Here is a 27,736-nt window from a genome sequence, read left to right as displayed (position 1 = left end):
CCAAAATTTAAAATTACTAAGACCTCTCAAACTAATAGAGATATTAGTTAGAATTTGTACTTTATTAGTGGCTTGAAAACTTTATAGCTGAATTGGGGGGTGGTTCATGAATAATTCAGACATCCTAATTGGTTTCTTATCTTCCTTATATTAAAATTTGTATGCTTCGATGTTTAAAAATAGTTTTTTATCTTTTGGAGTATGGAAGGGATCTTAAACAGAACTTCATTTTCTAGCTGTGGAAACCTAATGCCTAGAGGCAGGAACTCGGGCGGGGTCTTGACAGCAGGGAGTTAAGGACAGAGATGAGTCAGAGCCTGAGTACTGGGTCTGCAGTTCAGTCTCATTTCACTGTATAAAAAGCAGATTCTGTGGGCATTTATAAAAGAATATAATCTTTTTAGGGAAGACAAGAGAGTCCTTGAACTTTTGTGTTTTAATGAGAAAATATTTATAAGGGCATTGTGTTGTGGGGGGCAGAGGAAAGGAGTTGGTTAAAGAGTACAGAAAGGATTAGATAAAGGTATGTGTGGTCTCAGCATGTATGTTAGGAATCATCTGTGACAAGACTTCTAGGGACTGAACTAATTAGTGAGGGAAGGTTCAAGATGGCAAATTCGGTTTCTATTTTAAGGAGAAAAAAATAAAAGACATCTGTCTGGGGTGTGTGCCTTTCCTTACAGTTAGCCGTGATTAGGGAAAGTCATAGCTTGGAGAACCCTTGGAGATGAAATGTGGAGAACCCTTGGAGATGAAATGCGTTTTCCTCAAGGGAAGAGCACCAGCTGCACCACAATTTTAGCAACTGTCCCCAGTCTCCCACCCCTCACAGACTCACTCACTGATTCCCAGAGCAAGACTGATGATGAAAACAAAGTCAGCCTCCATTTCTGGCCAAAATAGACCAAGTTCTCACTTAGCTCTCTACCCTGCCTTCATCTACCCCAATCTACTCCCCTGCTAAAGGGGTAATTTAATGGACAATCAGTTTAAATGGTATCTAAGGAAACAATTTTGAAAGAGAGATGTATTAAAATTGAGGGAAGATAAATGTTTTCATAATGAAGTAATTAGCATGATGGTTCAATGATACTGAGTGACTATAAAGCTAGTACAAATAGATTCTACCCTTGCATGCTATTTCCATAGTTGTTCTGTCAATAATAGATAAGGCAAGTGACCACTTCTGACAAATGAAAGCCATCTGCAAATGGCACAAATCATTTCTTTCAGCACTACTGAAAGGCAAACCCTTGGAGCTAGTCACCTTTTAATCTGTGGATATGCTAGCAAGTGGCAAATGACCATTCTATTGGGAACTGGTTCCCAGCTGAAAAATACCACGGTGCTGCTTCTTTAATTAACAGCCTTTTCACATTGCTAGCACATTAAAGTCATCCCAAAGAACACCCGTGCTTATATAATCAATGTCACAGCGTCTCTGTCTAAACGAATAATAAATGTTCCTGCTCTACACTAAGTGAAAACCTATTCTCGAAGACTTTCACCTTCATAAAGATGGGCTCATAAAAATCGAAAAAGGAAAAATTGGAATGTGGTCTCATGAGGATAAAAAGGCTAGTGTTAATAATTAACAAGGAGAGTGAAGTGGAGTCAAATTAGCCATAATAGAGCCCAGAGTGACTGGCAAAGTCACCTCTCATTATCAAAAAACTCATTAAGAAATGAAGAGGTGGAAATCCCGCTGGGTTATTCTCACACTTAGGCTGTATCAGAGATTATTTTTCAGATTTCTTTCAAATGAAGGACTGTTAGGTCACCATATTGTATATTAGGTTAATTGTCAAGCTTTGAAATATGGAAGGCTGACACCTGCGTGTTATTCTCTTTCAAGTGCTTAAATGAGCTGTTCATCTGAAATTCACGAATTGGTGTTTATAGATATATCTGGATATACATAAACCAGGGACAATGCAGAAAGGGTATAACATCTAGATTACAACAAAGCTGTGTGTGCCAGCTTAGTTTTATAAGTATGCACTTTACAAATGGTGAAATAAGGGCCAAGATGTGAGAATGTATTTAACTCTAATCCCCAGAGTTGATTGGATTCAAAATGGTGTGTCAGAATTTGTTTTACTGACCAGTATGGTAAAGGAAATATAAAAGCAAGGAGTCACTACCTTTTTCCCCTCAGTTGAATTCCACAGTACTGTTCTAATTTCTTTTTTTGTTTAGTTTTGTTTTTGATTTTGTTTTTGTTTTGTTTTTGAGATGGAGTTTCACTCTTATTTCCCAGGCTGGAGTGCAATGGTGTGATCTTGGCTCACCACAACCTCTGCCTCCTGGATTCAAGCAATTCTCCTGCCTCAGCCTCCCAAGTAGCTGGGATTACAGGCATGCGCCACCACACCCAGCTAATTTTTGTGTTTTTAGTAGAGACAGAGTTTCTCCACGTTGGTCCAGCTTGTCTCAAACTCCTGACCTCAAGTGATCCACCCGCCTCGGCCTCCCAAAGTGCTGGGATTACAGGCATGAGCCACCACGCCCTGCCTGCTCTAGTTTCTTTGCTACTTGTAGACTTTTTAAAAATTTTAATCTGCTTTTTATATTTTCATAGGGTTTAGTGGCTTAAAGATAATCACCTATTCTAAAATGCCAGTGTGTTTTTTGTAACAGATTAACTGGAACACCTGTAACTTCTGAAAACCATGGGCATCAAGAAACCCACCCTTGAGAGAGTTATCAATCGTGATATAGTTGTACTCAATCGTTCCCATTGATGGGGCAAGTATTGTGGGACATTAACTCAAAGATTAGAAGGCTATGCATAGCTTGAGTAAAATTACAGGCTTTTCTATTTGCCTTTAATATTACGTAATTTCATTAAAAAAACAGCTTGAGGACTGCTGGACCATAAGACTTCTTTACTTATCTTTGCCTTATAAACTTCGGTTAATTAAGCTTTTCTGAATTAGTTTCACAAGAAACAAGTGCCTAATGCCCACAATTTACAAATCCTAGGCCCCTTGCAAATACATGGATAAATAAGAAATGATTCCTCCCCTTGAAAAACATAAAATCTAGTGGAGGATATGCACATATTTACACAAATAACTTGGTGCAGTAGATTGTAGAAGTATAACTCAAATTATGTGTACCATTCTATGAAATTTTTTCAATACAGTTTTAAATTTGGATTTGATGCCCAAAAAGTAAGAAACATTTTAACAGCTGTGTTCTATCACTTCCTGTCACTTTCTCTCCCTAGATAGATGTATATGTGTATGAATATATATGAGCAAGTACCCCAAGGGAAAAGAAAGAGCTGGGTATGGTTTTAGGGGTTATTATACTAGTTAATGTATACATTAATATCACCAAATATAAAATTACTTATCAAATTTTTTATTAAAAGGACAATAGAATCCAGTGTGTTTCCTAGTCTACTTAAATGGGATGCTCTTGGAGTTTCCCTTAGGAGGTAGATTTTTATTGATATTTATTCAATAATCAGACATTTATTGAGTGCCTACTTAATGTGCCAGATTCTTAGATGGGTGCTATTCCTAAATCTCAGGGAGGGAAGAAGGGGTGGGGGTGGGGGGCGGGGAGAGAGAGAAGAGTGTTTTCCTTTTACATAATGCTGTTCTACACGGCAGTTCTCCTGGCTTTTCTCCTGAAGCCCATACTCATATTTTCTGTTTCTGTGATGGGGGTCTTCATTGTATGCATTTGTCAACATGGAGATCGATTTATTAATTTTCTTAGTCCACTGTGCTTGCATTGCTCAGGGTTGATATAATTTGTAGTCTCTTAAATAATTGTTTTATGGTAAAGTCTGTTGATTTTATTGTGGTTTGTATTGTCTGTTTGTTTTGCTGGTCATGAATTACCCATTTCCTTCTGAAATGCCTAATTAGAAGTTTGAGGAGAAAAATCATTCTTTCTAGTAATCCACTAAAGCTGGCTAATTGGAAGAGGATGAGCACTATAAAATTGGATTATATGGGTTCAAGAGTCAGCAGCATATTTTTACCCTAAAAACAATGTATGAATTCTTTCATTTGCTTATTCTTTATTTTACTCAGTGATTATTGTCTCAGTAATTGTTATTAATTGGATCATAGTTTAAATTTAAATTCTCTGTTGAAATCTTACTACTAAAAGCCTATGACAAGTACTTTTGTAAATGTAAGACTTTTTCATATGAAAATAACACTAATTTATTATCGGGGATTTTCAAAATAATTGGGCATATTGCATCCTGAGTTTAGCTTATATTTAAGCCATTTGTTTTCTTTTTGCCATTTCTAATTGTACCATAGGGCTCGATGTCATTAATGCCTCATTATTTTCTAACAAGTTGATATTTGGAAACATGGAATCTTTTGGGGAAAAAATTATTTTTTTATCTGAAAAATAGGTGCTGGCTTTCCCCTCAGGTGGTAATCACTTTTTGAGACTCATTCTGAGCAACCCTTTTCACTCCCTCATACTTGAGTGTGGTGTCAGAAGTGCTCTCGGATGAGGCCGCATTAAGAACTTGCCTCTTCCGAATGAACTGTTGTAATGGGTGCTTTGTAAAGCCTTCATTTGGACAGGTGACAGCCCCAAATCATAACCTATCCTTATTGAACCATATGGAGAAGATAGAAGCACTTACTGTGATGCCTCAGGCTACATATTAAGAGGGGCTTTTGACAGTGTCTGATAGGAGTGGAATGCAAGCTGCCATATGGACAACTAAGGAAGGAGCATACATTTACATAGACAAGTATAGTGTAGGGTGTATTTCTGTAGCTTGTCTTTGGAAACCAAATATTCTCTTTCCTTTCTTTCCCCCTCTTTGTGCATTTCCCTTTATTTCTCCTTTACTCCCTCCCCCACCCCTCCTCTCCCTCTCCCCTCCTTCATTTTCTCTTTGTCTGTCTCCCCCATTTCTCCCCCACTCCCTCCTTTCCCTTTCTCTCTAATTACCAGTGAAATAATACTGCCAGTTTTCTAAAACTTTCAAATGTGGGTTTATAATTTGATTTTTTTTCAAATAAAAAATAACTCTTTGCTGAATTCTGAGCAAAGTTTTGGCTAGAATTTAAGATTTTTTGTAGTTCATAGGAAATGTAGGTAATCTTCATTTTCTTTAAATTCTGCAGGATATAATCATTTGCTATCAAGATTCATAACTGACCAGAGAAAATCCTTTCTTTGCCACATTCATTAAAATAAGAAACATAAAATAACCAACTTTTATATTCATTAGAATTTTTAGCAGTTTGATCTTGTACATATGGGTTAAAAATAGAACTTATAGCTGTATTATTTAATGCTATATATTTTATACAAAGTATGAGGCGTATACACAGGCCTCAATAGGTTTTATAGGTACCATTTAATACAATAATAATGTAATAATCTTAGCATTCAAATATTCATTCATCCAACAAACATTTGATTACTTGCTCTGAGCCAGGGACTTTTCTGGAACTTAGAATACAGACATAGTTCCTGCCTTGAGAACATTACATCCTTGTAGGCAGCGAGAAATATGTCAGCAAGAGAAGACCACTTGTATAACAAGAACCACAGTGGAAACCTGTCCAGGGTAGAGAGTAAACAAGAGAAGCCAGTAATTGGGCAAGGGGACAGCAGAATGAAGCATTTCTAGAAAGGATTTGAGGAGCAAATGTATATTGAATCGTGAAAGTCATTATGACTGTACCCCAGGAAATGAAAGGTAAGGCAACAGAAAAAAAACAGAAATGAGCTGGAGAAGTAACTTGAAGACAGGTCTTGGAAAGCTTTCATACCATGTTCAGGCTTTTGAAGCTTGTCATAATGATCCACTAAAGGATTATAATCTTTAGGAGTGACATTCTTAGTTTTATATTTCAGCAAGCCCCTCTGCTTATGATTTTGAGAAGATGGATTGGCAGAGGAAATATTAGGATCCTAAAGACCAGTTAGGTTATTATTGCATTAATCAAGACAGGCAATGAGAGGGCTGGACTATTGCAACAGCAGTGGTGATGAAGAGAGCAAGGTAACTTACTGAAAGATATTAAGGATATAAAATACACCAGTCTTGATGACTAATTGGTTGTCAGAGTGAGGAATTGTAGTTTTATAGAGGTTGACATGGAGTTTTTCTGTCAAATCCTGGTTCTACTAATGACTAAATGATCTTAAACAAGTATCTTAAACTCTCTATGCCTCAGTTACCTTATTGATAAGTTTAAAAACATAGTTCCAGCCGGGTGCAGTAGCTCACGCCTGTAATCCCAGCATTTTGGGAAGCCAAGGTGGGTGGATCACTTGATGTCAGGAGTTCGAGACCAGCCTGACCAACATGGAGAAATCCTGTCTCTACCAAAAATACAAAAATTAGCTGGGCATGGTGGCATGCGCCTGTAACCCCAGCTACTCGGGAGGCTGAGGCAGGAGAATCGCTTAAACCCAGGAGGCAGAGGTTGCAGTGAGCCAAGATTGCGCCACTGCACTCTAGCCCAGGCGACAAGAGCGAGACTCCATCTCAGAAAAAAAGAAAAAAAAAAAGAAGAGAAAATTCCTCCCTCGTAGAGTTTCTGTGATGATTACATGAGATAAGGCACATATAGGACTTCACATAGTGCTTGGTACTCCAAATATGCTAGGGATGAGGAGGAGGAAGAAGAGAATGAGAGTTCTTAAGCAGAGACCCAATAAATTCAAATATCAGTATATTTTTTAATTTGCATGCTACAGTGAATTAGATGGTTTGGGTGAGAATATTTTATCCTTAAAGTTTAGCATGCTTATTTAGGTGGCATTTGATAAAAGTAACTGAATTATTTGAGCTGTAGTACCTTCTAGCTCGATGATTGAATCTCCAGTAATAAATAAAGCTTCTTTCAGTGTGCTAATGAAAACATCATTAAGATAACATTAGTCTCCTAAATAAGACACCTATCATTAAATATGACTATTGTTCACAATTTAATGGGAAATCTTTTAGCATATAGCTGAGCTGGGAAAAGAGTATTTAACCACAAAAAATACTAACCCATATCAATTAGAGGTAGAAAAAAAAAAATCTGTTGTATTTCCTTCTGTGTTTAGAATTACTTCCCACACCAATTTATGTGCCTGTAGTTGTCCAGCCTCTGAGAAATTTCAGAAACGCATAAAGTAACATATTGAAGGCATCTTCATATACATGCCACAGTGATAAACTTCATGTACTTTGACCAAGATCTAAAACACTATTAGGCTTTTGGGATATTTTTGCCCTGAAGAAGATAATGTGGGAAGTTGTCATAGTGAATATTTTGTAAGACGCTGCTATTGGAGTTGCTAGTAATGAGATTTAGTAACTATAAGCATATATAGCTATTCAGATCCATAAAAGTGAATAAGATTACTAACTTTTCCCCAGCTTCTACCTCTTCACCCTAGTCAAAGCCATTATCATTTTTTACCTAGTCTATTGCAGTAAACAACTGAGTATTAACCTTTTTCTCTGTTTTCACCCCTGGCTACCTACTCCATTTCCACACAGCAGCCAGAGAGATCATATCATGTCACTCGTCTGCATAATCATAAGCATCATAAAGCTTCCCATCACATCCACTAAGAGCAACACTCCTTACTTAGTCCTAGGATCTAGACCCTGCCATGGGCTGCCCCTCCCCCTCCCTCAGTCTATTGCAGTTACTCTGGCCTTTCATCTTTCTGCAAAGACCCAAGCGTATTCCTCCCCAAAACTTGTTTGCTAGCTGTTCCCTCTACCTGGAAACCTCCCCTTTAAGTCTTCCATGGAAGGTTCTTCTGTCTCTTCAGGGACACCTTTCCTGACCACAGAGTATATTTTTAAATCAGCACATTTTCACTTTGAGGGCCACAATGGGGCTTAGGACATGTTCTTTGAGAAATATTTACAATCTGTAGTACTGTCATCTAAAATAAAGTCTTTATTAAATATTACTTAGCGTTACTGTTTTCATATAGATTCTCTATTTTTTAATGGTGAAACTTAGGCACATACTCACCTATATTTTAATAAAGTTGTATCATCTGCATAGAAAACATTGATCGCCTGAAAAAGGTGAGTGTACCTTGCCCAGCAGCCTTGTACCACAAATTCTAAGATTTCTGTCACTACTTTAGGTAGGATGTTCCGTGCTGCCATTTATTAAAGACAAATGGAAAACTGAAAAATCCATGTCATGTGCTGTTTTTAAATACAGATATGCAAAATTGAATGACTAAAAAGAAAATCCACAAGTAACTATAATGTTCATGAATCAAAATAGATATTCCGAAACCCACAGATACCCTCCTAGTGAACAAGAATAGCTTTTACAAGTCATCAAGTTTACCTCTTAGAATTGAGAAGGTTTAGCTCCTCTGTGATACACAGCATAGCACAGAGATTTTAACTCTGCTTAATTGCTGTATTTACATGTGTCAGGACCTTCACGGGAGCTGGCAGCTCCCTTGAATTTCCAGCGAGTGATCATGTGCCTATGTGTTAAACCTCTTAGAAAATAAAAACATACCACCTGCCAGGAGAATTTTAGAGAGATATAATCTATTTGTGTTTGGCAGCCATATATAGAAGGCTAATTATACTTTTTGATCAATTTCTATGATATGATATTCAATATGGTTTATATGATCTACTCTCATCTGCATTTTATCAGTTCTTCTGTGTCAGACTCTCTCAGAAAACGTGTTTTTTGGCCCATATTTTCCAAATGTCTGATATTATCCCTCTGACAAACACTGTTTCTGCTTGGCTATTTCAGCACTTTTGTGTAATGGAAAATTTCACAAACACTTGCAAGAAATCTTTGTACCCTTGGTTGTCCGCTATGTGGATCTCATGGAGTCCTCCATCGCCCAGTCAATTCACAGAGGTTTTGAGCAGGAGACATGGCAGCCTGTCAAGTAGGTATCTTACCTAGTGTCCGTAGAGCACCTGCCTCTTCAACCCTGACCTTATGACTTTACACATGGCCATCTGTAGTTATCGCTTATGGTGGTCCCTTCCCACGTTGTTTGTTTCTTTACAGGAATATCGCCAACAGTCTTCCCAATGTAGCTCTTCCAAAAGTTCCAAGTCTGCCTCTTAATCTTCCACAGATTCCTAACATTTCTACTCCTTCGTGGATGCCTTCTTTATATGAGTCCACGTGTGTATTCCTCACTTATTTCCTGGTGGTGTGTTAGCTAGTGCATGGCCTGGGCTGTGTTCTGCGCAGATGTGTTTAGACTGCATGGCATTTATCATCGTTGGTTGAGGAATACTGTTTTTTTTTGTTTGAGTTTTTTAAGCTAGTAAGCTAAGCTTAGCACATCTGTGATGAATGATGTCGATTAAAAAAAAAAACACACTAGTTTAATGTAGTTCATATGTAATCTGTGAGACAGGAATAATTTGGTGACATTCTACCCTAAGTAAATCATTTGGTGACATTGTACCCTAAGTAAAATAACCAGAGTTCTCCTTATGTATACAAAGCATTTTGAGGATTCTTAGCTCCAGCTTTATTACTGCCCAGATGACTTATCTTGTGCAAGTAGAAAACCTTTGGAAGAATGGTTTCAAGAATATAATCTTTTTCTATTTTTATCTTAGTCTCAACTTTTAAAAAACAGTACTGCATCATGCAGGCCCTTTCATTGTCAAAACCAGGAAGTTCTTCTTTGGTTCTTTTATTATATAGTTGGTACGTCTTGGTATTTTTAAATAGTCTTTATATCATCAAAAACCACATTTATTAACTTCACATCATGTGAGCTTGCCTATTGCAGAATCAGCAACTAAGAACCACTGAAGTGAACAGGAATGGGCTTTTAAATTGATCAGTTCTGAATTTAGATCTTAGCTTATTAATTGTAAATCCTTCTTAGCCTGAGTTTTTTTCCTCAACTCTAAAACAATTATGACACCTAATTGAAAGATGTTTTTGTGATGATTAAAAAAAAACTGTATTGAGGCATATCCTAGGCTCTCAGTAAATTATTAGTACTATTAGCATATCCTAGACACCCAGTAAGTGATAATTACTACTACTCTACATTGTTGTTTTTGTTATTATTACTATCATCAGGCATCATCATTATAATTTATGATGGTATAGTTTTTAAAACTATGAGCCTCACAGCGATCAGAACCAAGTAATAGTAGTAGTTTACAAATGGGAAAACTTGGGCAGTTACCTGCTTTGCCCAAGATCTCATATGAAATCAACTAGAAAGAATAATCATGAGAGGAAGAAAAATAGCTTCCATTTATTGAGAATTTACTATGTTTCCAGTACAGTGCCAAGTTATTTATCTCATTTCATCTTTATAACAACCTCATATCATTATCCCCATTTTACAATTAAGGAAACTAAGTCATAAAGAAACTAAGAAACAAAACTTAACCCAATATCTCACAGCAAATAAGTGACAGAGGCAAAATTTGAACCCAGGTTTGTTTGACTACAAATTCCTCACTCCTATCATTAATTTGTTCTGCTGCCATAGAACGTTGTGTTTAAGAACTTGCTACTTTTCTACCTATCCCACCACCAACTGCAAATCCACACCCAGCCAGGTATGCACACAATCAAGAAAAGAAATAGGAAAAGACCAAGAAAGAGAATAACTTGCAAAGTAATTTGGCAGTATTTCTCCAAGTTTAACATCATAACTACATTCATAATACTAGGATATTACATTACATGTGAATTTTTTTTCTTACAGGCAAATGCTTTTGGTCATTAGAGTGTGTAAAGTGGTGTCTGTGTGTGCTCAGAAAATTACCTACAAACTATAATGAAGCTTTCTAAGTGTATGATTTTTTGTTCTTTTTTACATTGTTTTATAATTTAACTCCTTTTCTTCCTAATTTCTCATCTATTTAACGCTTGATTTTAGCCAAGAACACTATCATGGGCATTATCCTGTGAAATTTATTTTTTTTGTTAGTACTCTTTTATTAACTTTGGGATTTGTACGAACTCTGAATCCCTTATTGAGGACCCTTTTTTAAAGTATGTTAATTTCAGGACAGGAATAATGACAAATTGGGGCTTTGTAAGTAAAGTGATTGTGCTTTCACCATTCTGGGGAAATTTAAAAATGTGTTTTACAAGTTGATCACCGTTATCTTTACCTACCAAGGTTATCAACATTAGGTTCTTCGTCAAAGTGTCCAGAATTACTCATAATGTTATGATGTTATTGCCATTTGTTTTTTGAAGTTTGAAACATTGATAAAAAGAAACATTTATATTTAACATAAAGAATTAAAAATACGACTACTGATTAAATAAGAAGAATATAAAAGTAACCATGGTTTTGAAGATACATCCCTGCCTACTAATGCATAAATCATGCAAGGATTGCTCATCGACATTATCTATCTGTATAAAATCTTTATTGTGTTTTTTTTTTTTCTCTAGAAATGAATGCCAGTAAGTTAAGTTTCCTGCTGGCATTTTTAGGAAATTATCTCAGAGTCCACTACTCACATTCGAATTCTTTAATCTGTTAATAATACCTTTAGGAATAGGTCACTGATTAGAAATAATTTTAAAATGAAAAAGCTCTGAATAAATTGCAGGTTATATGTACCAACTCCAGAGAAAGACTACTCACATTTTTTTTAATATATCTATCTAATTATAACAAACACTTGTTATCTTAATTACATTCCCAATTAAACACATTTATTGTCAAGAATCTTACCATAGAATCAAACAGAAGAAAAATATAACCATATTCTCTATAAAGAGAATATATATTATTAGAAAATCTATTTTTAGTAGAATTCTGCCTTTACCATTAGAGATTTTGTTTTTATGATTTTTTCCTTGTCATTGTGTTGTTAAAGAATATATACATTTCAAATAGTTACACTTCTCCAAAGTAAAAAGATTATAAGAAGCAGATTTGCTTCTTTGCCAGTTGTATTCAGTTATTCTTAAAACTCAGTTCCTCTAATCTATCAAGCTGTACACTGTGGATGTGAAGGGAAATTTTGTTTGGTCTTTTTTTCTCTTAATTGTATGATATATATGGCAAAAGGAGAAATAAAAGTAGTGTTTTTTTCAACACTTTCACTGTAGTATCAGCATGGTGTTGTCTGGTTCTCTTATTTATGGGTTCTCTCATTTAATATTCAGTGCATTTGAGGCACTGAATATTAAGGTGAAGAGATTTGAGTAAAGTGCTACGGGAGTGTTTACTGCTTTGCTGTGATTGGTCCCTAGAGAACTTAAATCTGAGGGCATTTTGGCTAGACAAGGAGATCAGGAGGAATTACTGGCAGAATGAGAAGAGAAAAGCAATGTAGGTTTGTAATAGAGCTTTGACGCTGAGGCCAGGGTGGAGGGCAGAAATAAGCTTTTCATTAGTCAAGAGCAAGAGGTAACTATTTTTCTAAGCTAGCTCATTAAGATATATTTAGCGAAACGAAGTGGTGCTTTAAACAATTTATTTTTTTTTAAATTTTACTTTAAGTTCTGGGATACAAGCGCAGAATGTGCAGGTTTGTTACGTAGGTATTTTCCCCTGCGCTGTTGTAATAAATGAGTTTATTTCTTTAATTTTCTTTTGTAAACTAGAAATACAAATTTTAAGTTAGTATATGTGAAGCAATTGTGGGAAAGCTGAGAACAAATGAATCATACAGCAGCTTTTTTTTGCTTTTGCTTTTATGCTTTTTATGGTTAAATTTCAATGTTTTAATGTAGGAATATTTTACTTTCAAAACACATGTTTCTGTATTAGCCTATGTACCTGCATAATGGAAAGTAATAGCATAACCATTTGCCAAAATATTATATGTACTCTTCTATAAGTTACCTTCATACATGAGGTGATAGCACAGTCCTGTAGAGTAATTTTACCATAGTAGTGAATGCTTAGCAAATGTTGGCTCCACAGTTAGATATAAGGACCTGAAATGCATTGTTTTTCTCATCTTCAGAGCACCCTGAATGTCATTTCTGTGTCAGACAATACCTTGCACTAAGTTGGGTTTTAATAAGCCAGAAAAAGCAAAAAATGAAAATAAAAGATTGCTTCCCTACCTAGCCCGTTTTATTTCCAGTTCCTGTCTCACCTTTACCTGTAATTGAGAAATTCAAGGACCCTATATTCTACACACGTGTAGATAGACAGAAACCACCATGGTGACAGAGGCACATATGCATGAATAACGGCAAAGGTACTGGTTGCTAACATAAGGATTTTCTTGCATAAAACATAATTTTGGGGATTTGCAAGAATCTTTATCCTAGAGATTGGTAAAGAACAGTTACAATGTTTGTTCTTATGTACACAATATAATTTCCTTAGTAAAGTATACATATCCATTTTACCTCTTTGTATGAAACCCTACCACCATATTTATTTCTATTTTGTTCTCCTTCCCTGCCTTATTAAGAATTGTAGAGGAACAATTAGAAGGCTGAACAAAGAAAATATTGGATCATTAGAGACTTTATATGGCATTTTTTTTGCTGATGGCAATTGATACAGAAAAGAAAAAACAATGTATTAATGGTATACCTGATTAACGGGGAGTTCATGATGTTCATTTTTCCTTTTTCTTCTAGCAATGGCTCAGCAACATCAGAAGACCTTTTTTGGAAGCTTGATGCACTACAAATGTTTGTCTTTGATCTGCACTGGCCAGAACAGGAATTTGCCCACCACTTAGAGCAAAGACTTAAACTAATGGCCAGTGATATGCTAGAGGCCTGTGTCAAAAGGTAGACATGTATTTTCAAATTGCTGCTTAATGTGCCAGCACCCAAAAATATCACTTTTTATCAAGTACCTAATGTATTATTGTCATAGCAAAGGTTTCATTATGCACCACTATTCCAACATTTAATGAGTATTAGGTTATCTTGATTAAATTCTGGGGACCCATGTAATTGATGAAATTGGCTGGATACTTTTTTTCAAGTCTCCCAACTATTGCCTTATTCAGTAACATCTATACCATATTAATGGTTTCTTTAGGGCTTATTGTTATTTCTCTGGGAATACTATGCTTTAAATTCCCAAGGTAATATCTCCTGAGACATATGAAAAAGGTCTGTTATGTTCTGTATGCGTTATGTACTGTCTCTGTGTGCTGTGAAATGGCATAGTAAACTCAAAATAGGATCAGCACGATCAGTTGTTCTGGGATTACTAACTATTTTCTGGTATTTTCTGTCCACATCAGATGAGTTCCAACTATCTGCTTTCTTTCTTTATAACTTAACTGGAAATAAGTTATGAGGCTTCCTATTCTTCCAAATGTGCTTTCATTTTATAATAGTTTTACAAAATCAGCTTTGCATCCTAATTGGTCAAGCATTTTTTTTCCATTGTCCTTGTTCATTATATATGCAAGGACAATATGGAGCCACATATTAGAAAAGTATTCAAACACTGGTTAGACCAATTGGATATTTCTGAAATCTTGAAACCAAGAAAAAAATCTGTCTTTAGAATAATGTTCAGTGGCCCCTTAAGGCAAGGCCCTGGATTAGGTAGTTTAATGTTTTTTAAAAATCATCTTTGATTTTGATGTCTCGATTCTGTGGATTTTCATAGGATACTTCAGCAAAACCAATTCAAAATTGCCCATGATGCAGTTTCTTTCAAAAACCTGCCTGCAATTTTAGGCTTTTGAAAGAGAATGTAAGTGACATAAAAGAATTACACATTGTCTGTTGTACATTGATTACCATGTTTTAGGGTTTTGTAGATTTGTGCTTATTTTTTCTAATTTGGTAAGCCCTCACATAGAGGATATATTCTGCTTAAATGCATACAAGTGTGTGATGTTCTACTTGTAAATTCAGACAATTAAGTGAAATTATGAGTTTTTTTCCATTAAATGTGGTACTCCAGATATAACAAAAAGCTTCATTTGGGCGATACTGCCTAAGTGACTGCATGAAGCTAGGCTTAATATAAAAATATCACAATGTGATCTTTCATTGAGACACTTGAAAAGCATCCCACCCCTTAGCTCCCAAGCACTGCCACGCTGCTTGCTCCTTATTTGCATGTTTTAAATTAGCATATTGTAGTGTTGATTTCAGTTTTTACAAAACAGATGAGCTGTATAGCAGAATTTCTTACTCTGAATTCATGTTTTAAAAACTAGAACAAGAACTGCATTTGAACTCAAGCTACAAAAGGCAAGCAAAACAACTGACTTGCGCATTCCAGCTTCCGTTTGCACTATGTTTAATGTGTTAGTCGACGCCAAAAAGCAAAGCACCAAACTCTGTGCCCTGGATGGAGGACAAGAGGTATGTAGAATGTGCCACATGGGGAAAGGCAGCACAGGGTGCCTTGGCATGGGAAATGCTCTTTCCACAAGGCATTCTCTTGATTGGATTGAAAAGACCAAGTTCTCTAGCACCAAGCTTTTGATCTTTTCTTTACTATAATAACAGAATGCCCTTTATCCTTCGCTCATGTCAGTTTCTCCTTTTTGATATAAATACGGTCTAAAATTGCATAAGTGGCCATGAATTTTAGATATGGCTTTTAACAGCTTTAGTGTTGTGTCATTTACATAAACCTTGCTTTTTACAAGCAAATAAGAAAGCTGGAAAGCTACCTGTTTTGTTTATACAAATCTAGAGTATCCAGAGTTTGCATCTATAAAAGTAAGACACACAAAAAAGTATGAAATAGTTTGTTTAGACAGTAGCTTACATTTTTAAAACTTTAGGTTGAAATAGACTTAAAAATCTAGGCCTAGTTCTTATCAATAAATATCCTATTCTTTCTATTTGATTTATATTTTGTTTGGTTTTATATTTAGAAGTACAATTTTATTTTACCCCGTGATTTTTTGTTGAGAGTGGTGATTGGGTGAAAATTGATTTATTTTTCTTCAATTATCTGTTTAAGTTGATTTTGTTGCCTTTTTTCCCATTGTAATTACTTTTTCTTCATTTCTTTATTCTTCCCTTCTGTTCTCTTTCATCATCTTTTTTTTCCCCCCCATGGCATGATCCAGTTTGGTAGTCAATGGGTAAGTCTCATTTTTTTTTCTAAAAGCACATTTCATTTGAGTTATTATTTTTGTAAACGTATATTTTTTATTTTCATCTTTTCAAATTAAAATTATATAAATTTATTTTCAGATTTTTGGCTTCTGTGTTCGCAAATATAAGGCTAACAGCTTACAATAGCATAGCAATAGCCCAAAGTTTCATTAAAACACTAAATACTTATACCTTAAATAATGACGAGGGGAATGTTTCTCTCCTGTTAGTCTGCAGAATTTATAAACTACTCTTAGAATTTTAAAGATAAAATTATTTAAAACCAAATTAATTCACCTTCTTTTAAATTGAAATCTGAATAACTATAGGAGCAGAGTGATTATTAACATTTTTCAAGCATTTATCTACAGTATACTTTTAATACCAAAAAAATTTCAAGTTTGGAGCCTTAGATGACATATAGCCCCTAAAAACTTGAATCAGGAGGCCACACCCAAAGTCACTTCATACAGATGAACCCAATGGTGGATTTCAGTGAGGTACAAGCCCACCAGTGATACAGTCTTTCCTCCCACTCAAGGCCTAGGATGTGACCATCATCAGACGTAAGGAAGAGGCAGGCCTGTGTCATGAGACTTCTGCCCTCCTCCACAACAGGTCGTCCTAAAATACTACCCCAGAATCCCTGAGGTACAAGGTTAGAAAACCTTTATGCATAAAGGATTGACTAGTGTATACTTTTTTTTTTTTCGTGAGTCAGAATGTCTTTGTGTCCTATAGGTAAGTTACATCTTACAAGTCTTACAGTTGACAATTGGGAATCAAACTCAGGGTGACTCTTCCTGAGCTGACAATTCTCATCTGAGCAGAAGGGCTTAGTTAACTGTGAAAATAGATGGGAAGGCCTACTACTTGTGAATTCCATACCTATTGCCCCAGATATAGACATTAGCTATTTGGCCATAATTTATATTTATGCATGAATATGCAATTTTATTCTTTGAGCAATTCAGCAGAAAAAAATGTATTTATATTACCATAGCATACAACCTTACAAATATATCAAGTAACTGATATGTGTTATAGAATGTTCAGTAATTACCATTCTCTGATCACTTACAACATGATTTATTATATCTAATTATCTGAATAAGTAGGCAGCTAGCTTAGATACCAATGGGTCCTATTTACCTCCTCATGTTTTTTTGATACCCAGATGTAAGCCTTTGATTGTCTGCCTGAGAATATTATCTTAAGTTTCCTCATAAACCCATTCTTTTCTCATCTGGTTTGTGGAATCATCTTCCATTAATACTGGGTTTATCCATTTATTCTTATTTTAACATACACTGCAGTACCTGGCATGCAGTAGGCACTTTAGTAAATGTTTGCTGAGTGGATGAACAGATTTGTTGTCACTGTTTTAAAAATCGTCCCCTGTAAGAAACAACTTGCTGTAGTACTTAAAAGGAAAAACAGGGACACACAAATGATGAACATTGTTACATTGTCAAATGATTCTTTACATTAATAGGTTAGTGGTTTTGAAGAGTAATCTACTACTGTTCATTATTTGTGCACCTGTACATTCACACCAGAGACAATTAGTTCCCCACAACTTTCACACAATTAACATAGTTCAAAATGTGCAGGTGTAAAACCCATTAGCAACCCTGAAAAAGTGGTAAACAAGAATTTCATTGCAAAACAATTTTCTACTTTGCTTTTTGTCTCCAGTAAACATACCCACATAATTGCATAGGCCTTCCCTCTCTATATATGCTGAGATAAGTTTTGGAATTGTTGAAAATTAGTATATACATTACATATACAGGTGAGCCAGTGGACCTCATTTATAAAAAGCAACAAAGTTGAAAAAAACTAGATCATTAGACAATTTGGAACCATGTAAAAAATATATACTACATAGTTAAACATAGCAACAATGTTTTTTCTAAATTATAAAGAAGTTACCTCTCCAAAATCTCTAGTAAATGTGTTATATTGTCATCGCTGGGATAAAACTTGCCCAACTCCTTCCCCACAATGCATTCCCTTCTGTGCTTCTAAATTATGATCCTGTTTTTCTTACATGCTACATGATGATGCAAACATGTTCCACTGAGGCCCAGAATAGGGTTTAGTGGAGTGATTAGTGGGTGAATGATTTGCTCATGTGACAGCTGTGTGAAATGAGTCAGCAGTCTCAGGCCAGTCCCTCAGGGACAGATGTCGAGATCACAAAGCCACCTCAGTGTTTAGAATCTTCATTATCCATAACTGCACAAAAGCAGATGACTACCTGGGCTGTAGGCATTCATCAGCCCTCACAACCACTTCATTCCATGGTCCCATTAGTTGAGGATGAAGGTGAAAACACATTAATATGGCAATTCAGGGGAGCAAGGGGCCCTACTTGGGCCAAATTTGTTCTCAGTTAAATTAAAATGCATCCATTTCTGGAACTAACAATCCGGTACCTTTAAAATATTATATGCCCCAAGACAAGGTCCAAAATCTTTTAAGAAAGGTGGAATTCACTGGCATCTGATTAGTCTTCATTTCATGAGTGTGTTTGTGTAACAGCAGTCAGGAGAAGTGGTGCTGTTCACCCGACTGTAGAGAGGCCAGGATTTCGGACTGTGTCTGACCTATGATTTCCCTGGGCTTCGTGAAGTAAGGGTTCCTGAATGGTTATTTTAATGTAAGCTCAGAATTACCTGCTGGGAAAGCAGGCACAGTTTGCCTTTGAGGGCAGATGTGGGGAAACTTAGCTTAAGAATGAATTGAAATCTAACAAAGCCCTAGAATCTAAGATTATCAATCCAACTTGAAGTATTCGAAGAATTTTATTTTCTTCTTTTAAATTTCAACTTTTATTGTAGATATGGGGGTACATGTGTATTTGTTACATGTGGGTATTGAGCATAGTACTCAATAGATCATTTTTCCATCCACATCTTCCTCCCCCCACCTCTAGTAGTCCACAGTGTCTGTTGTTCCCATGTTTATGTCCGTGTGTTCTCAGTGTTTAGCTCTCACTTGTAAGTGAGAACATGCAGTATCTGATTTTCTGTTCCTGTGTTAATTTACTTAGGATTATAGCCTCCAGCTGCATCCATGTGGCTGCAATTACATGATTTTTTACTTTTTTATGGCTATGTAGTATTCCATGGCGTATATGTACCATATTTTCTTTATCTGGTCTGCCATTGATGGACACCTAGGTTGATTTCATGTCTTTGCTACTGTGAATAGCATGGCAATGAACATACAATTTCAAGTGGTTTTCATTTTCGTTTTTGTTTTCGTTTGTTTGGTATAGTGATCTGTGTTCCTTTGGATATGTACCCAGTAATGGGATTGCTGAGTCAAATGGTAGCTCTATCTTAAGTTCTTTGAGAAATCTTCAAACTGCTTTCCAAAGTGGCTGAATTAATTTACATTCCCACCAACAGTGTATAAGCATTACCTTTTCTCAGTATTTTTTCTTTTTTTGTCTCCTTCTGTCGCCCATGCTGAAGTGCAGTGGCATATTCATAGCTCACTGCAACCTCAAACTCAGGCTCAGGCGATCCTCCCACCTTAACTTCCTAAAGTGCTGGGATTACAGACATGAGCCACCATGACCAGCCTCTGATAAAAATTTTATAGGTTTTTATTGTTGCAAACAAAAGTGTACCAAAAATGTTGTCTGTTATACTAAATGGGAAAAAAACTATCAATTTTAACTTAAAAATGTCTATGCAGATAAACTCTGTTTTTACCTGTGATCTCTTTTTACATGTTCATGTTTGTCTTTGAAAGTTATCTGAAAATTTCTAGAAAGCTGCCTTTATGAACTAGTTTAAGCACACCACTGATCTTAGAATGTTTTAACCAGCCACTGAATGCTCCTGTACGCACCGCAGATGAACACACAATAACCACAGTTATTTTGGCAGTTTTTGACTTGCCTTATTTTAAATGTGTACACACACAAATATTACTTTCACAGATAATCATTAATTACATTTATTGACATATTTCAATTTCTGGTTTCATCCTTGTTCCTTAAATCTACAACTTCCTTTTATGTTAATTTGTCATTTTCCTGAAATACATTATTTAATAAATTTTTTAGCAAAGGTTAAAAAACAACACAGAAAAAGAAAAAGAAAGTTATCTGGGTCCCCTAATGAATGAACTTTTTATAGCTAACTTTGTATTACCTATGTATGGCATATATGGGTTATTGTCTGCAGAATATATATGTAAAATGGGAATTCTCGAGCCATCTTTTCTCTCACACTCATGTGCCTGTACCACCTCCGCCAACTGCACAGCCAGAGCAGATTCTGAAAGTTCCCAGCAGTTGTAATATTAGTGTAAGTCATATCTAACCAGATACATTTACAATAGCAGAATCCCATATTATACAAATCTAAAAACCTCACACTATTTGGATTCACCTCTTGGGTATTAAATTTAAGATGTGTACTTCTTTCTTTATTCCTTTGTTTTTAACATTGTATGTGTTTGTTTTTGTTCATTCATTCTCATATTCTCTCCCTCCCTCCCCATCTCTTCCTCTTTTTCTCTTTCTCTCTGCTTATGGCTAGATCAGGTATCAAAGCAAGCAACAATCTACAGGTGTGTATTTTAGGAGAATTTAATGGTTCCTAGTGTCCATTGACTTTCACTGCTTTTCAAGAAAATGGGTATCAATGACCTCTTTTGTGGCTCATCACTTGATTTTAAGATTTGCCAGAATCAATTCGACCCAAAAGTTTAACATGTAGTAGCTCTGTATTTTATATACGATAGTTTTCTGATGACATTTGATCACTTTGAATTCAAAAAATGAAAGTTATGTAAACAGAAAAACATTGTAGATAAGGCATATTTAGGAACCTGCTTGGAAGTCTGGGTGCCTCAATGCCTGCATGCTTTGGAGCACTTTCCATGTAAGAGGGAAGTGAGATGCTTGAAGCCCAATTCCTGTATCTCTTTCCTCTTCTACCCCAAAGAAGTATATCATGTGGCATTTAATTTCCTCTTGCTGCATACACTGATCTGGAGCAAGGAGGACGTGAAACAAGAGTGGCAGAGCGGGAGAGCCAGGCAGAGCTCATTTGCATAAGCTTCTCCATCGCACAGTCAGCTGCACAGCTTTCAGCCAGGAGCTGGGGGGCCTTTTTTTGTAAGTGTGTCTGTGGAGGGATTACCCTACCCATCAGCCCGTGCACTGGAATTGTTCAGCTGGTCTCAGATATGTTCATGTGTGGGCCTGCCTGGCTCAGAAAATTATTAATAATTTAGACTGGATCAGAACTTTAACTGCCAGCCAGCTTTTTCAGGCTCTTTTTCTTCTACCTATTTTTCTGTCTTCTCTCCCCTTTTCTGTCCCCTTTTCCTTCTCTTCAAGCTATCTCAAAAGCAAAAATATCAGCACTACTGGAATGGAAATCCACTCTCTGTGTTTCAATTCCATTTATCCTCTGGCGAGCACAAATTTGGGAATCGATAAAGGCTTTAAGTGAGACAGACACGCTTTGGTGGGTCCAATATGTGCCCAGAAAATTCCACATTCACATCAATGTGGTTAATTTTAGATCACTCATCATTATGCACTCATATTCACACCCACACCCACTCAGACTCACACAGAAAAAGAAAATAATTCAGACACTCCAAAATTATCCTTCCTTTCTTTATTATTTATGCAGGTTGATGATAACCACTTGTAACTGTTGGAACCCTTGGGGAGAGGGGTGGAGTGTCATTCCTGAGTATTCCAAAGCAGACCTAAGTTGATGTTTTCTTCTGTGTGGAAACTTTGAGACATGTTTTCAGCACAAAAAAAAAAAAAAAAAAAAATAGCTTTCAAAAACTTACATCTTAAGAAACCATTCAACCAGCAGTGAAGTTGGTCTAATGTTTATATTGACCTGAGTACTTTTACTCTATGCATTTTGTTAGCTGTTCCAAAAAGCCTTGAACCATCAAGATAGGGTTAGTCTTTACAAGTCACATTTTCTGTGAAGTGGCTATTGGGGACAATCAGTTGTCAGATAAATGCTTCTAAAGGAAGAATTACTGTTTAAATGGATGTGCCTTCACAAGCCTTGGAAGCCAAAGCTTCTGCTAATTTAAGAATGGAGCCCTCTAGTATTCTCTAAAGAAAGAAAGAAAAAAGTCTTTCAGATTGATTTTAAATACATCTTTTTTTGGTATTTATTTAAAGGCATCTTTTTCATGAAGAAGCGGTAATAAAACTATGGGGAGTGAGTGATGTTTCATTATACCTTTTATGGCCTATTAATTTGTTACCATCTATTCACCTTTGTTGATGAAATTCTAATTTTGCCCTTGCTCGAGCATATTGTAAGAATTGTATAAACTGCTGCTCCCTATGCTGACAAAAAGGTCCTTTTAGAGTGAACAATTGGGAGCTCATTTTATTTCTAGAGCACATTTAAAATAACTTATGAATGAGAGTTGTCAGACATGAAATGCAGTATTAATTAAATCTTTTTCTAGTCTTTTTGCTTCTCCAGCTAAACCAACCCTTTAGAAAAATACATGGCCACCTTAATTATAGAGGAGAAGACAAAAAGTATCCTTCACATTCCTCTGCCTGAATAAGAATAAGAACTCAATTCATCTAAATAATAACCCCATTAGCTGCTTAACTCAACAGTGCACATGGGAAAATTTTCAAACCACAATGTAAAAAGTGTTGACTGGGTGGATCATTTTCAAGGTTTTGTTCTTTTAATGTTCAAAATGATCATTTTAAATAAATCTGATAGGTCATAACTAGTAGATTTAGAGCATTTATGACTGATGACAAAAGTTTTGTGTCCATGTCAACTAATGAGTTTTTATCTTTTAATATCTAGCAACAGTACCATTCAAAAATAGATGATCTGATCGACAACAGTGTAAAAGAAATCATTTCACTGTTAGTTTCAAAGGTAATGTATTATTTTTTCACCTTTTTAAATCAAAGTGAAAATTTTCAACAGAGAATTTTTTAATGTTTTTAAATATCTAATTGAGAAAAAAGGTAGTTTAAAAGAATTTTCAGAAAAGTTAGGAGCAAAAAAAGGTTAGGAACACTATGTCAACAGCTTTTGATTTTTTTATATATAATAAATTTTGGCTTTTCCTACAATTGTTGTCATTTTAAAACTAACTCTTCTTCCAGTAAAACCTTATTATGTCACATTCATGTTCTCATGCTATTTATTTTAACTTCATAGCAGCTTTGAGTAGTCATCAGTCCTTGAATTTAGCCCATCTGTGGTGACGACGGCACTAAGGCTCTAGATCTGTTCTCAGAGACAGACAGAGAAAGCTGCAGGGTGACATCTGAGGTCCTCCACACCCAGGAGTTTCCCAGGATTTCCAATTTGATGCTCAAAATACCTTTGATAAAAGCTATGATCTTTCACTGTATAAGTAGAGATGAAGCAGTGGGCGCATCATTTAGTGATTAGATGATTTAGATTCCCACTAAGGTGTAACAGACGGTCATGGGTAGCATTTGAGATCGGGGGCTGATAAGGAAAGGAAGAGACAACATGAGAGCACCAGGAGTTTAAGAGGATGAACAGAGAGAATGGTCGTGTTCCTAGAGGCACTTTCCTATGGGCAGATATATCCCATGCTCTCACAAGGCTTCATCAAAAAGCCCCAAATCAGGCTTCTTCATAAAACAACTGGAAGGATGACAAGAAGCAAAGGTAAAACCGCCCCCAATTTAATAAACAGACAAAAGACATCCTGTTTAGAAGAGAAAAAAACAGAGATGCCCCATGAACATGAAAAATGTTAATCCTCATTAATAATTTAAGGAATGCAAAGTAAGCTACAATAATATACTATTTTCTCTAGCAAATTAGCATACATGTTTTTAAAGTAACATTCAGTTTCAGGTGAGGCAAGACACTCACCTTTCCTATATAGGGGAGTATAAATCATTACAGCCTTTCTGGAAAATAGTTTGGAAATACATCAAGTACATTAATACCTTTTCACCTTTTTCTATTTTATCATACTGCTTAGATGCACAAAATATATATTATTGATACTTGCCACCTTATGTCTTACCAATATTTGGAAACAACCTTAATTTCTAATGAGGGAAAAGGTAAAGCAAATTATGCGACATCTGAAAAGGTAAAGCAAATTATGGGACATCTGCATTAAGAAATGATACTTTCAAAGACTATTAATGATAAATGAAGAGTTTCATAATACAGTATTAAGTGAAAATAGCTGAATATTTAAAAGTGTAAAATATGATCTGAATTTGCATCTTATAGGAAAAAGACTGTTAGGATAAACAGCAGAATGTTAACAGAGCTTTTCTCTGGGTAATGGGAGTATAGTTCATTTTTTATTTCATCTGCAATTTTTTTTTTGTATTTTTCAAATTATCTAGTGGCATGTCTTAGAGTGGAAAACAACCGCAAAGAAAAACGATGTTAGAATCACACCACCTCACCAGCTTATTTTTGTTCTCTTGATTTTTACCACTGCACCAAATACCTACAGATACAGATACCTCACACATTCACCAACAAGTGGATAGATAGAGAAAAAAATAATAGGAAAACCATGGGAGGAAGGGGTGAACCACTGGGGAGAATCAAGCTCTTTGAGGAAGAGCAGTGAGATTTCCATCCTCTGAGGAGCCCAGCACAGCAGCTTGCATCACCACACAGTCAACCCACTACAGTGAAATAAAGTTAACTTTGCACCTTCTTCTCTGTGAGGCCTTCAGGGAAATTTTATCCAGATATAACCAACCCGTGAACACAGTCCTCATGCGGAAGTTGCCTTTTGTGAGAAGTTTGCTTAATCGGTATCATTCAATTACATGTTAGCTATAGATGATATAAGGTTTATCAGGCAGCAAGGAAAAAGTCCAGCAAGTTTTGCTTTGGGGGTGGGAAGGAAGAGTACAGAGAAGGCAGATGGGGGTGCATGTCATCTCTGCATCCATTTCTGGCAAAGCAAGACACTTAAATGTTTCTATATCAAATACATCTGGTTAATTTTAAAAATAGTGTATTTGAGCTAAGTAAGGAAAAGATATTCTGAAATAACCAGTAGCTACTAGCCACATGTGGTTGTGGAGTACTTGAAATGTGGTTAGTGAAGCTGAGAAATTAAATTTTTAATTTAATTTTGATTAAAAGAGCCTTGTATAATACTGGATATTATATTTAGAAAACAGCACTAGATTATAGTTTTCCTCTATGCCTAATTTCTCCTGCTGTCAAATTGTAGTTATCTTTGATTCTTTGGTTGAAAAGTATAAAATAAGTTTACTTGATAGGTTGAACCAAACATCTCAAGCTTCTATAAGAGATGACAGTAATTGATGTTTTTTAAAAAGATGATGCAAATTGATCTCCATAATTATATTTTTAAAATCATTTTATTGCAATATTAACAGACAAAAAAATTTGTACGTGCTTAATATATACAAGATGAGTTTGTAGGTAAGTATACAGCCATATAAGTATATAATCATAAAACCATCACCTCAAACTGTACCATAAACATATCCATCACCTCCCAAAGTTTCCTCCAGCCCTCTCAAATAATTGTTTCTTTGTGTGTGATAACAATCACATAAGATCAATCCTCTTAGCAAATAGTATTGTTTTCTATAGGCACTATGCTGTACAGTAGCTCTCTAGGACTTATTCATCATGCAGAACTGTGACAGCTTTTGACAAATACCTCCCCATTTCTCCCTCCCCTCAGCCCCTGAGAAACCAACTTTCTACCCTCTGCTTCTATTATTTTGACTATTTTAAATTCCTCATATAATTGGTACTATGTAATATTTAATCTTCTGTGTCTGACTTATTTTGCAGAGCATAATATATTCCAGGTTCATCTGTTTGTCTCAAGTGGCAGGATTTCCTTCTTCTTTTGAGGCTGAATAATATTTCACTGTATGCACATAACTCATTTTCTTTATCCATTCTCCTGTCTCATGAATATTAAACTTGCTTCCAAGTCTTGCCTATTGAGAAGAATGCTGCAAAGAAATGAGAGTGCAGATATCTGTTCAATATACTAATTTCAATTCCTTTGGCTATATACCCATTAGTGGGATTGCTAAATCATATGGTAGTTCTATTTTTCATGTTTTGAGGACTCTACACACTATTTCCCGTAGTGGCTACACCAATTTACATATCCACCAACAGTGGGCATTTTTGCCACATTCTCACCAATATCTGTTATCTTTTGGGTTGTTGATAATAGCCATCCAAACAGATGTGAGCTAATGTCTCACTGTGATTTTGATTTGCATTTCTCCAAAGATTAGTGATGTTAAGCTCCTTTTCGTATACCTGTTGGCCATTTATACGTGTTTATTAGAGACATAGTGCTTTGCTCATTTTTTTTAATTTTTAATTTTTTTTTGCTATTGAGTTTTAGATGTCAATTCCTTATCAGGCAAATAGTTTGTAAGCATTTCCTCCCATTTTGTAGGTTGCCTTTTCATTATGTTGATTGTTTCCCTTGCTGTGCAAAAGCTGTTTTACTTGATATAATCTCATTTTAAAAAAAATTTTGTTGCCTGTGCTTTTTGTATCATAGCCAAGAAATCATTGCTACGGCCAATGTCAAGAAACTTTTTCCCTATGTTTTATTCTAGAAGTTTTATGGTTTGAGGTCTAAAGTTATTTAATCCATTTTTACTTGATAGTGTTTGGTTGATGGTTTTGTTGATCCATTTGTTTACTTTGTAAGATAAGGGTCAAATTTTATTCTTTTGTATATGTACATCCACTTTTCCCAGCGCTATTTATTGAAGAAACCATCCTTTTCTCTTGACACTCTTGTCAAAGATCAGTTGACCGTATGTGTGTGGGTTTATTTCTGAGCTCTCTGTTTTGTTCTATTGGCCTATACATCTGCTTTTATGCCAGTAACATTGTTTACATTACAAAGTTTACTTAAAAAAGTTAACATTGTTTACTTTTTTGATTATTTTAGCTTTGTAATGGATTTTGAAATTAGGAAATGTGGTGCTTCCAGTTTATTCTTTTGCTTGAAATTGTTTTGATTATTTGAAGCTTTTTGTGGTTCCAGATGAATTTTAGGATTGCATTTTCTATTACTTTAAAAAAATGCCATTGGGATTTTGATAGAGATTGCGTTAAATGTGTAGATCACTTTAAGTAGTATGGACATTTTGACTATAATAATTATTGTAATTCATGAACATGGGATTTTTTTATTTATTTGTTGTCTGCTTTAATTTCTTCAGTGTTTTATACTTTTCAGTGTACACATTTTTTGACTTCTTAGTTAAGTATATTTCTAAGTACTGCATTATTTTTGATGCTATTATAGATGGGATTGTTTTCTTAACTTCCTTTCCAAATAATTCATTGTTAGTATACAGATATATGAATGACTTTTTAAAATTATACTTTAACTTCTGGGATACATGTGCAGAACATGCACTTTTGTTACATAGGTATACACCTGCCATGGTGGTTTGTTGCACCCATCAACCCGTCACCTACATTAGGTATCTCTCCTAATGTTATCTCTCCCCTATCCCCACAGCCCCCGACAGGCCCCAGTATATGATATTCCCCTCCCTGTGTCCATGTGTTCTCGTTGTTCAACTCCCATTTACGAGTGAGAACATGCGGTGTTTGGTTTTCTGATCTTGTGATAGTTTGTATGTGATTTTTTTTTCTGCAACTTTACTGAATTTGTTTATTCTAACAGTTCTTTTTTGT

General features: G+C 35.5%; 1 protein-coding gene across 20 annotated transcripts in view; it reads left to right on the top strand.

The window, feature by feature from the left end:
• Positions 1–27,736, top strand: part of CADPS2 (calcium dependent secretion activator 2) — a 565,017-nt gene that overhangs the window by 480,885 nt on the left and 56,396 nt on the right. For 9 of the 20 annotated variants that reach the window (XM_055283832.2, XM_055283837.2, XM_055283836.2 and 6 more), the window contains 4 exons: positions 8,748–8,889; positions 13,557–13,712; positions 15,110–15,257; positions 22,850–22,924. In XM_055283832.2, coding sequence (XP_055139807.1) covers positions 8,748–8,889; positions 13,557–13,712; positions 15,110–15,257; positions 22,850–22,924 — 521 coding nt within the window. Of the gene's footprint in view, positions 1–8,747; positions 8,890–9,014; positions 9,135–13,556; positions 13,713–15,109; positions 15,258–15,976; positions 15,992–22,849; positions 22,925–27,736 lie in introns of all 20 variants that reach the window. The other 11 variants (XM_055283825.2, XM_055283821.2, XM_055283824.2 and 8 more) reach the window with 4 other exon arrangements.

The sequence above is a fragment of the Symphalangus syndactylus genome, chromosome 6 (assembly GCF_028878055.3).
Source record: "Symphalangus syndactylus isolate Jambi chromosome 6, NHGRI_mSymSyn1-v2.1_pri, whole genome shotgun sequence".
NCBI classification, from domain to species: domain Eukaryota; kingdom Metazoa; phylum Chordata; class Mammalia; order Primates; family Hylobatidae; genus Symphalangus; species Symphalangus syndactylus.
Note: the sequence above shows the minus strand (reverse complement) of the source record. Positions and strands in the feature narration are given on the sequence as shown.